Source organism: Polypterus senegalus, chromosome 6, assembly GCF_016835505.1.
Source record: "Polypterus senegalus isolate Bchr_013 chromosome 6, ASM1683550v1, whole genome shotgun sequence".
Lineage (NCBI taxonomy): Eukaryota > Metazoa > Chordata > Cladistia > Polypteriformes > Polypteridae > Polypterus > Polypterus senegalus.
The window spans coordinates 105,016,413-105,029,056 of NC_053159.1; the positions used below are offsets into that span (position 1 = coordinate 105,016,413).

At 36.3% G+C, this 12,644-nt stretch overlaps 1 protein-coding gene across 9 annotated transcripts in view; it reads left to right on the top strand.

Annotated features, from left to right (window-relative positions):
• Positions 1–12,644, top strand: part of msi2b (musashi RNA-binding protein 2b) — a 624,668-nt gene that overhangs the window by 535,327 nt on the left and 76,697 nt on the right. For all 9 annotated transcript variants that reach the window (XM_039756674.1, XM_039756673.1, XM_039756675.1 and 6 more), the window contains exons 9-10: positions 926–1,040; positions 5,406–5,480. In XM_039756674.1, coding sequence (XP_039612608.1) covers positions 926–1,040; positions 5,406–5,480 — 190 coding nt within the window. The remainder of the gene's footprint in view (positions 1–925; positions 1,041–5,405; positions 5,481–12,644) is intronic.

Here is a 12,644-nt window from a genome sequence, read left to right on the forward strand (position 1 = left end):
ATAAGGCATGCAAGGGAGGGAATCACAAATGAGAACTCAAAGTACAAAAGATATGACTAAATAAGAGAACTGCTGTCTCTCTGGGTGTACAAGAACAGATTAGATTTCCCAATCTCCTTGGTGTGGTAGATCACCCACTTGCCCACATATCAAGTACCATATTGCAGGACTGCATTTCACCCCTGTCTGTCCTGCTGTGTGTCAGCCCCAGCTTCCATTCCTCCCTCCAATGAGCCTTTACTTCAGCTCTCCCCTCTCACACAGACTAAACTCACACTCTGAGCTGAGGCGCCATTAAACTACCTCCTACCTCCCAGGGTCAGTTCTTTCCAGGCTTCATAATCACTTCACTGGTCAGGGTGGGATTTTCTTTGGCTACAAAAACTAAAACTACTTCTCACAGACCTGCTGGCTCTACATTTTGGAGGTTGTGGTTGAGCCTGGTCTCAGTGGCAGCACATTCCCATAAAGCAGCAGCACAGTTGCACTTTCTCAACTTGGAGACCATGTGCACACTCCCAGCAGCTGACGACTACTGGCTTCTCGCCAGCTCTCCATTATCTTTTTTCTCCCTGTATCGTTAGAGGGTCAATTTTTTCATTTAAATATTTAGTTTCCTTAGGAAATCAGCTTGTTAGTCGCTCTTAGTAATTATAAGCGAGCAAAACTGATATGTCATGCAAAACATAAACATCACTGCAAATGCGAAATTGCAGTCTACGCCAATGGCTTTTCTACTTCTTTGAAAACCCATTTAATCAAAACCCTTCAAGTGAAAATAATTGCTCAGCACTTATGGATCAAGCAAAACCATAATCAATATTCAGTGTCCTGCTTAATGATAGCGAGGCACTGCTTGTTCAGTGCATTTTAAAGGTATTTGTCTGTCACATTTTAAATATATATTTTGTTATTTACAAAACAGGTAGAATGTAAGAAGGCTCAGCCAAAAGAAGTGATGTTTCCCCCAGGAACAAGGGGACGGGCAAGGGGTCTCCCCTACACCATGGACGCCTTCATGTTGGGAATGGGAATGTTGAGTAAGTACTTACTTCTTACTTTCTTTCAAAAATGTCTGTATTTGTCAAGCTCAAATTCTACACAGAAATGCATTTAGCTTCTGTATTTTGTGTCTGTATGCCAATAGCAAAAAGAATACTTAAGTGGTACGGGGTAGAGAACACAATTATTTCATAGTGTAAAATGCATTCATTGTCTAATTGTATTATAAAAAGAAAAAGGTACAGTACAGTTTGTGTTGAAACCCCAACAAGTGCACAGTAGGTATATGAGGATGATGTTAAGTGGCAGAAGTGTGGCATGAACATTTGTCTTTAAGATCGGTTTGGATTCAACATGGCTTCATTACATTTAAAGAATTTTCACTTGTTGTTCAATGTTAATGTTTACGGGGTTTGTGTTTTTTGTCCAGATAACTGCAGTGAAAATGTTTTTGTATACTTCTTAGTGTCTTCTTCAAGAAATATTCTTTTTATTTCAAGATAGATATATGAATGAAATGTACATTTGTACTTTAGCATAGACTCATTTAGTCTTGGCCATATTAATTAACTCTTTAGCTCTCTGCTTAATTCTCATTGTACTTTATTATTTGGGTTATTCAGACTGTTTTAAAAAAATATTGACTTTTACATTTAAAAAAAATTCCCCCCGATTTTAGAAAATATTGGCATCTTTTAAGCAACATTTTCTGGCGAGTCAGTAACAGTTTTCTTCAAGATCAATTTCGAATAAAGCCTAACTTGCATGTGTGTAATTCTTGAAGAAATATTAAGTGCAAACTTTTCAGGTTACATTTGGATAAGAGCAGGTGGAGTACAGTCAAGAGCAAAGTGTTTCTGAACAAAACGGAACCAAGCCTCTTGCTCTGCAGAACTAAATCTGTTTTGACAGTGGAGTTTGCTGTAGATTTGACAAGAACAAGACAAGCACAGAGACACACAGGGTGTTTTTCAGCGATCTCCAGCACTGCTTTAGTGACAAGAGATAATTACTGTGAGATTGATCGTCTGCTGAAAGTAACTGAAGCAAATAAATCGTTTGATGCCAAGCATACAATCTGAATGGCGGCTAATGGAAGCGGCAGGAGAGGTCGTCCCGCCTGTAATTTGGCTTGATGAAGCATCCACACAGGGCTTGCGTTAAATATGCCATTGATATTCAGCCAGCCCATTCCCACAGCTTAAATCTGGAACCCAAATTCAGCAGAGCACAGCTCTGCATTACAGAGTTAAATGAACAGGAAAATTGGAGTAATGTTATATTATACATTTATGATTTCGTCTGCATGACCTGGAGTGTGGTGAATAATGGGATATGGATATTAAAACCTTCATCGCAGGAGGTGCCAGTCAAGCAGCCTGGTCTTCATCAGTCACCTTCAACCTTTTAGTCTCCTTGTTATTGGTTAATGTATTGGGTGTGAAAGGTGTAGCTGAAACATTTGACTTTTTATGTGCTTAATTTTAAATACGTACAGTATAATTATGTATCGGTGCAAAACTCTTAGATTTTATAGTATGTTTTCAGAAATTGCATAGATAAATAAATGCACTGGGAAAACTGAAATGAACAAATCTTGTGCATTTACATTCAAAATTTTCAGAACATTATTTAAAATGATTAAAATTAGTTCTGTGGTTATTGCTTTTGACAGTCAGCACTTAAATTTATAAACGTTAATATTATTGCTTCTAGAATAATTCCAGCAGAGTACTGATTGATTTTAAGCTACATTTCTACAGTCGAACCATCAAATTACTGCATTAGCACTGCTCAACAGCAAAAAAAGCATATGCTCAGTAAGCGGTGGGCACTTCGATGCTCTAAAAGTGAGTCAAAGATGGCTTTGCTAAGAGGAAATGGAAGCTACATTACTTGTCTTCTACTTAAAGGCAACAAGAAAATGTTACATTTGTGTTGGTCTTTTGGGATAACTCTCTATTAAATGCCAAATTCAGTAAGATACTGTTAACTGAAAATAAGAAAATCATTGAAGATGTTCCAGATAAAATGCCTAGCTACAAAATTGAAACAATAACAACAATGAACACACGAAATCCATTTAAACAGTGCTTTATGGAAAAAAATATTTACGTAAAATGAGATCCCCAAGTTTAGGTGTACCAAATGATTTAGAAGCGCATGCAGTTTCACGTGGAGCAAAAGAAAAATGTTTAGATAGAGTAAAGCATCTATAAAATTATATTTCTATTTCAAAAGACTACAGTACCAGGAAGAGATTATCCACTCCATCTGTCCATTTTCTAGCCAGCTTATCAAGCTCAGGGATGTGGAAGACCAAGCCTTGCCCAGCAGAACTTGGTGAAATGCAGGAGTCATCTGTGGACCAGTTCATCAGAGCACATCCACAATCAGCCAAACTGGGCCAGTTGATTTGTGCATCACTACAGTCTGTATTATGCCTTCCAGGCACGCTGCATTTTTTTTAGTTTTGAGTTTATTGTTTAATGTAGCTGAATATTTGAATACGGTCACTCCAGTTTATTTCCTAACCCACAAACAACTTTCACCTCTTTTACAGAAGGCTCTCAGAGGTATTTGCTAAATAGAAAATACATAATCCATAATGTGTAAATGAAATAAAAGTGCCAATGAAAATAACTACCTGATAGTCGCATAGCAAATGGAAGGCTGGGACACTGCATCATTAGGTCAGCCTGAACATGTTCATCTAAAGAAGATTTTGTGCACAGTGGGAATACCCACTCCCATTTGTGCAAAGCGCGTGAATAATAATATGTAGTGTTAATTATTAACACTTTATTAATACTTCAACAGCAGAAAGTGTCCAAGAACAGAGGACTTAATTCAGTTTGGCTAGAAATGTGTTTGCAAGGAGCAAGTAGAAAATTCAAATTTCAATTAGATTACAACAGAAAAAATAAAATCTGTAAGTGAAAACAAATCTGTACTGTATCTTGGTTCTATAGTTTTCTTCTTTCTTATTGGTCCCCATTTTGCACAGTATATAAATAGTAATTTCTTATACCAGTTTGCTCAAACATGAAGAGGACCATTTATTTTACACCTTTTCAAGAAATTAGTGACAAGCATGTCAGTGATGGTATGGGAATGGCCTCACAGTTGCTTAGTAATACAAACTGCCAGTATTCTTGACGTGAATTACCTACAATATTGTTAAAGTACTGTTTTTGTATTGTACGAACAGAAGTACCCTGCATTGCACCAACTAAATTATGGAACGAAACATGGCCTGTGGTATTCCTTTGTATTAATCGGAAATTGCTGGAAAATTTGGTTCAAATTGGTGTGGATTTGCATACTGGACAAACAATGCTGCCATGCTGTCCAGGTTGGGGTAGCGGTTAGATTTTGTAACAAAACATGCGTAGCTTGCGATCTTCCCCTGTACAAATTTGAAATCTGTGCAAAATTTAGCAGCAAATTTGGTTCAGCCACATGGACTAGCATACCAGATAAACACATATTCAGCTTTATATATTAGATAACCAACACTTCTTGCATTAATAAATTAAGATTACATTTTAACCATTATCACACAGTTCTTAAAATATATGACTACGTTTTTGTTTTGTTTTTTAGAATAATTCTTGCTTTTTATGTATTAATGCCTAGACTATTCCTGACTCACAAAATGCTAAATCTGAAGATTAAGTTACCCTTAATACTAAGAATCCTAGATAAAATGTTCAATTATGCATAATGTTTAATATACAAATTCCCATTCAGAATTTAGTTGTGTTGTGAAGTGAATTGTGCAATGGTTACTGGAAACTGTAGAGTAAAGAAACCACACTTTAAAAATGTAAGTGAAAAATACATTTGAAAATGATCTTTTCTGACATTCTGTTCATAATGAGTGTCTGTCACTGTTTACAGCTCTGTCATATCTTGACAAGTACACTGCTAACAGACATGACATTCCTTCATGTGAACTATATTTCTTTCCTGCTAATTGCTTTACGAATACATACTTGATACCTCTGTGGCAAGAAAAACTAAAACACAATGAAACGAGTATCTTTAGTCATCATTAAAACTTTCTGCATCAGCAAAGACAGTCAAGAACAGATTGCTGTGAGACTCCCTAACAGCCAGTTCATTTCCTCTGGGCCCAAAGCAGATTTCTGCTATAGCTGTACATTTTTTTTTTTGTTTTTTTTTTTTTTAAATATGTGTTAGAGGTCAGAGCATTGCTAGTGAACAGGGCCATTTACTAAATGACCAACATTTGCCTACAAGTTCTATTGTTAGAGGTAACTAGCACTGCCCAGGGCACGAGTGGTTCTAAAGGAAATGGATTTCACTTCATTCTGCTGCATTAATTCCCGCTCCTTAGCTCACAGCTAAAACCTTCTAAAATGTCCTCTCTTTGCAAGGTTACCCTAACATCGTGGCAACGTATGGTCGTGGATACACTGGATTTGCCCCAAGCTACAGTTATCAGTTTCCTGGTAAGTATAATAATTTTTCCTCATTTGCTGTTCAGTGTGAAATTTCATAAGTATTACTATTAATTTATATAGGTGAATAGTGATTTTGGTATTTCTGGATTCAATAAGAATGCAGCATGATGATAAGGCTCTATCTCTGGAAAATTAATTGAGGTTAAATATAGGATTTGCAGTTTTGATTTTTTTTTTTCTTTTGAGTTCCGATTTATGCTGCTGTTTTAATTTATTCCTTGAAAGGACATTTCCCTCTGGTAGGGCAGCTACTCCAGCTGGGGCCTAAAGGGTAAGGAGATGAAGTCGCTGAGCTGGCCATCCTGCTGTATAAGATCCGGTGCTCTTCTGCGCTTCTGGAAAGAAGCTGTGAAGCCTCCCAGCGCAATATTTACTTGACTGCCTGTCAGCCTAAGTGCAGCTTTTATTACTTATTTAGGCCATTGAAAGGTATAGACTGCAGCTTTAGCAGCAGTAGGAGTCTGAGTAGAACTGCCTCAAGCACCAATAGTTGTGTTTCTTTTATACAGAAAATAAAAGCCAGAAACCGCTTATTGTAGTTCACAAATCCGTGTAAATCTACGGCTTGGCACCAAGAAAATATGCTAAAGCTGGTGTTTCATGACTGGGCTTGGAACAGAGACTGGAGCAGCCAGTTCCAGTGTTTTAGTAATGTAGTATTGTTTGCTTATTATAAATCATTTCTATGCCTGTTTTCATTTGAGTAAGCATATTTTACTGCAGACATACATTTCAATAATACATTATAAGGGAGTAAACTGTCAGAAAATAATGACATTTAAGTAATTGTTTTGCAGTCCTACATGTTTTTTGTACCATGTTTATCTAGTATTTAACATTTAAAGGGTATTGCTTGCAGAGGTCAGGCTTATTTTTTCTGAAATTAGTCCTAATGTGTTTTAGCATCATTAGCTTCCAAAATTCTTGCTAGCACCATTGCATGGTAATGTGTGAAGAAATCATCAGTGGCTGGTTGAGTAAGTCTTCATTAAGTTGACAAGAGATGCGCAAAGAGAGTCATTGCTTTTTTGAAATGAAAGGTCACCTGAAGCTGCATACTGTGCTCAGCATTTCTTGTTTGGTTTGCTAGGTGCGTTAACCAAGAGGGATGAGGAAAAATGGGGTTGCAGTGATCTGAAACAAGTGTATGATTACACAGAGTTAACATTTTGCTCTTTCTAAATCCCATGGCTTTTTCTTGCAAAATGATGTGCCCCGGACTAATTCGTGATGTACTCGTTGTTGGAGAATCCCTGATATTGTCGCTGACCTTGCCGGCGAACATGGAAGGTGAAAGTGCTCACAGGGATTTACCGTAATCTCAGCAGCAAGGCAGGTTAAAAATTGACTTACTGAAAAACAGTCCAGCTAATTTTTTTATTTTGAAAGTCACTCTTGGTGATCCATCCAGATAAACCCAGTTGCTTGTGAGGAGGAGGAGGAACTTGAACACTGCCTATCAATACTGGTGTAGCAGCTTAAGTCTCAGATTCTTCTCTTCATTTCTGAAAGTAACGTAATGTGCATGTGACCTCTACACATGCAGGCAAGCAAGATATGATTTTTCGATTTTTAAGAGCACTAGGCAATGAGGGAAACAGTTCTGAAACTGTCAGTCTGGAAGACTTGTTGCTCCAACTTTTTCAATGAAAAACTTGGAATTTTCCTTCCTAACAATTTACTCAATGCTCAGAAATGACAAGATCCTAGCGCACCAAGTTAGTCTTTGTAGTCTAAGGGTAACTGCTCAAGGGAAGATGACACACTTAAGTGTTTGTTTTATTGAAATCTAATATTTGATTTTGTAGAATTTCTATCACTACTTTGTTTGTACTGTATTCTTGCATTCTGCACCAGATGAGATGGTATTACTGTATGTATTATGCATAGTAATATTATAAAACTCATTTCCCATTAACTAATGTTTTCTAAGATGGCATCCTTTTATTGCCGATTCATGTCAGGTCAAAAATAGCAATCCTAATTCTGTCCTGTATCAAATTACCTATTTGACTGTTGAGCTTCAACCTCTGAAGAATGATAATCTCTCTGTCACAGCTGTGAATGATAATTAGTACTGTACTTAAAATGGCCAATACACTCTTTAATTTTGTCCACAGAATGGGACATTTTAGCAAGAAAAATATAATCATTAAATAATTGGACATTTGGTCTAAAGACCATAGTTATTATTAAAAATGTAGCCGCCAAAGCCCTCAAGTACTAGATTTGCTCATCCATGTTTTGAACTGCACTCAGAAAGGGTTCTCAGATTTTCCACTTAATCAGGGCCAGAATTATAGGTAGTTCTGACCCATACAACCTTCTTTTATTATCAGTGTGAACAAAGGGATTTGGTACACATTAAGTTAACTCTGCGGAGATTAGACAATTGTATTAGCAAGACAGCCCATGCGGCAATGTGTGTACTCTAGAGTGTGAAATCCATCCATCCATCATCCAACTCACAGGGTCACGGGGGTCTGCTGGAGCCAATCCCAGCCAACACAGGGCCCAAGGCAGGAAGCAAACCCCGGGCAGGGCGCCTAGTGGGGAAATGTCTGTCCTAACTTTACACTTGATTTCAACATTTCCCTTTTCTGAAGTGTTTCTCTTGATGTTTTATCTTCATTGCTTTTATGTCATAGCAGATGTTTACTATAATGTGACTTTCCATTGTATAATTATTAGGCCCTGGTAATATATGCATACTATAGATGATATTGTTTAACTATTGCTAGTTAATGTCATCATTGAAATAACAAGAAATGTCTGCAGTATATTGTCTGTTTGCTTCATCTGCAGGACTGTGACTGTCTCATTCTCTCCTCTCGTGGCAGTATGAGCCCATTATAGACTGGTGTTTTTTTAGCTAAAGAATGGCCACCATGACCTCTAATTTGATTTATGGATTTAGTTGAAATTGACACCTGGAAAGAGTTTAAAAGTGCCTTACACTAGAGGGCTTATGGAGTCTGGTGTCGGGAGGTGAGGTGGTCCAAACCTCACTGGTTAGGGGAAGAGACCAGGGTCATGAATGAGTACCGCAGTCACTTTCTTGCGTCAATATGGATGCTAGGCTTTTCTATTTTGGTTTGTCTAGTAACGTTTTCTCTCTGTTTTTTTTTTTTTTTGCTTGTTCAATTCATATATTGTTTTATTTAATATTAACGATTACATAAAGGAAATGTCTTTTATTATGTGGAATTGTAAATCCCCAATGTGTTTCAGAAATCCAGGCTGCAGTCTCAGTTCAGTTCATTCATACAGCAGTTATGCTAATTTATTGTCCTTAAGTTTTACCAAATATTATATTTTACATCATTTTTCACTGAGATCTGATTTAAGACAAGCCTGTCTTCTCTTTAACTAGCTGGCAACTGACACCTGAGAAAATCCATAGAAATGAAAATTTACTTTGATCTTACTTGAAACACATAACTATCCTTTCCTTTTTTGATACAGCTTCATAGGTAAATACCCATGTTAGTGTTCAGTCGCTGTATACAAAACGGGAATATACAGATGTCTTCAGCAGACTCCTAAAAGCCTTTGCATTACATATGTATTTCTTAAATTTATCCTAGCTGCGGAATTTTCTGCATGTCTTGAATCGTCATTTGAAGCACACAATTTAATTTTATATAGCAGATTTGTTTTATTTCAAAATGTCTGTACAGTGGTACCTTGACATACGAGTGCCTCAACGTACGAGTTTTTTGAGATACGAGCCATCATTAAGTTGATTTTTTGCCTTGAGTTACGAGCCAAAATTCAAAATACGAGCCATCAAAGGGCTTGCCACCACATATTCCGAGGAACTGACGACAGAGGAGTTGACGGAACTACAGACACAGCAACATACGGAGGTTCTGCAGGAGATCGGAGGTTATCTCTTAAAGTGAGATAAAGGAAGTGTTTGCAATGTGGGAAAAAGCTTCGAACTTTAAAGAAAAGAAACACCCAGAAAAAGTTGCAACTGATCACGCAGTGGTGCTATTTAATGACCCTTGTCTAACTCATTTCAGAAACATTCTAAAGGGGAGGACTAAACAAAGCTCCTTAGACAGGTTTCTATTGAAACGCCTTGAAAATGAAAGTGATGAAAGCGTGGTTAAAAAAAAAAAACTAGTGAAGAAGAAAATTAAATTAAGCAAAAGTGAAGTGATAGAAAAAAACATTACAATACGCTAATCGGCTTCGCCAACATCTGTTTATTTCTTTAGATTCTCTTTTTATGTTATAGCTTTTATTTTGTTTGTATACAATATTTGTTCATTATAAATACATTTTTCTTATGTTGAAAACATTTAACAAAAATTGGGGTGGTTTTTTGGGGGCTGGCACGAGTTAATCTCATTTCAATTAATTTCATTGAGGAAAATTGATTTGAGATACAAGCATTTTGACTTACAAGCCCGGTCACGGAACGAATTAAACTCATATCTCAAGGTATCACTGTACTATAATTAATTTTAATATCTGGCATGCCTATAGATATACACACACATTGTTTTGTAAGTAAAGTTTGTGAGTACCCACCACATGTAAAGATAATCTATTACCTTATTTATGTTGGCAATGAGGGACATTGGTTAATTTTTGGATTCACTTTCAAGGTACTGTAATTCAAAATTTTTAAAAACATTAGGCCTTTTTCCTTTATATGCAGTTTAAAGGTGTATCCTTGAATGTTGCAACATAACTTGCTCCCCTTCACAATATGTTATATATTGATTTGATAAAAGCATTTTACTTCAAGGAAAAACAATGTGCAGATAAAAAAGTGTTTACTAGTCTTTAGTGTCTACTAACAAGCACAGCATGTAAATTAATTATAAATAAAATTATTTTAAATAATCCAAGATTGGAAACATCAATTTAACGAAATACGTTTTATCACAGGAGAAATATGTGCTGTCACCGGCATGGAATTCACTCAGGGTGTCACGGCTCTCTCAGCCACTACCTGTCTCTAATGAGTTGTTGGCAGCAGCAGGAATCAAATACAGTTTACTGAAATCCCAGCTACCAGTTCTACCGCTCAACTAAAGAAGATCTCCATTAGCCAGCTGCAGATCCAGCCCTTAGATTTGTGACGCCATTTTCTTGTGCAGCGACTCTTGGCCTCACTACATGCACTGCTTGCTACGTGCGCCAATGCAGCATACAAAATACCTACGGCACACACTCTAATGTTTAAAAACATTGTATCATTTAAAATACAAAGTACACTGAACAACCCTAGCAGTCAGTGCTTAAATAAATGTATGGCCACTGTGGTTGAGAGTGTTATCATAAATCTGATTTGTTTCAGTAATATTTTTATAACACAAATTGCAAAGTTTGAACGGCATTATACTAGTTAATTAAAAAGCACATACTCTGCAGCAAACACATTATCACCACAAAGCCTTTTTTTAAATAAAATAACACATGTTGTAACAGAATTATCAAAATGATATTAATTACAAAATCTACAACATCCAGGTATCGTATAACATTTGTAGTGTCATGGATGGACCAGAGCTTGCACTGACAGCACTGAGCACCTGTCAGTAAACAGTCCTGGCCCTGGACAGGGTACCAGTTTAAATTGGAGGCCCCCTCACACAGGGCAGGTTTGGCATTATCTGTTAATCTAATGTCTACATTTTTGGTAATGTGGGGTTAAAATCAGAATCTGCTGAGAAAAATTCAAACAGACATGGTGGAATCATTCAGACTACAGACAGACGATCAAGGGCTGCAGAATTTAATCCAAGGATGCTGGAACAATGAGCATAAATGCTACCCGCAGCTCTCTCTGTCTCACACAGAAGCAGATTTTTTTGTAACCAAAATGTATGCAGTTATTAGGAGTATAAAATAATACAATGTAGTAACAAAATGATGCCTGCATTTCCAGTTTCTGAACCCTAAAGTGCTACGATAGCAAGCTGTGCTGGAAACCTCATGTGTGGTGTGCAGCAAATATAATCAATAATTAGTACGTCACTATGATTTGTACTTCATTTGGCTTTGCAAAGATCCGTATACCTTTTTGCTATATTGTCAAATTTAATACACAGATTTTGTTTTTTTATATATAAATACATATCAGCATATTTTAGTTTATATTGAATATAAGTACAAAACAAATATCTAGAGAAAATTTGGAAAAGACTAAAGCTAAAGGCCTCTCATTACTTTGTAGAATATTCTGGATATCAAGAGAAAATGTGGGCAAGTGGGGCATGCTTGGAATTGTATCATAAATGTAAATAATATGTGAGTAAAATGATAAAAGAGACAGTTTACAATAGCCTTTTGCTGCTATTTATTGTTTCTTCATGGTTTAACATCTGAGTGCTGCCTAGTTGGAAGTCGCCAAGCCTTACAGCCGTTGGACCTTTTGAAACAAGCCACTTAGACAGAGCTGGACAGCAAAAACCTGTTGTAGCAGACTGTTATATATATATATATATATATATATATATATATATATATATATATATATATATATATATATATATATATATCTTTTTATATCGTCCAATATTCTGATATTTCACTGTAAACTGTAAGTTAGCTCATTAGGTGATGCTTAGTCATTAGTTTTTACTCTAACATACAGTAATTCAGCACATATCACTGCATTTTTTTCTTTGTGTCTTTGCTGACGTTGCTGGCATCTTTAAGCATTTCTGACTTTTCTGTGGTATCATTTTCAAGGATCAGTGACCTCCTCCCTTCTAATTTTCATTTGCCTTCTGCTACAAAGGTTTATGATGAGTTGTGCCCTTGTGAATTGAATAGAATATCATGCCTTCTTAATGCCTTTGAATATCCTGCTCTGCTAATTTATAACAGTGACCTCCGATTAGCTAAGCTTGGATCTTTTACTTGATGTAAGATTAATGCTGTAACCTGATGATCTCAAATTTAAATGCAATGTCAGATTTGTACTTTATAAAAGTTTGATATAAAATTTGAAGTGCAGGTTAAAAAGAGAGCATAGGCTTTCTTTAATAAGCAAGAATAAGGAAACAAGTTAACTTTGATACATATATATATTTTTTTTGCATTATACCAAAAGCTACTGTTCAAGACTCATCAAACTGTCAAGAAATATAAAGTGCAGGATTACTATGACTTACATTTTTGACATTG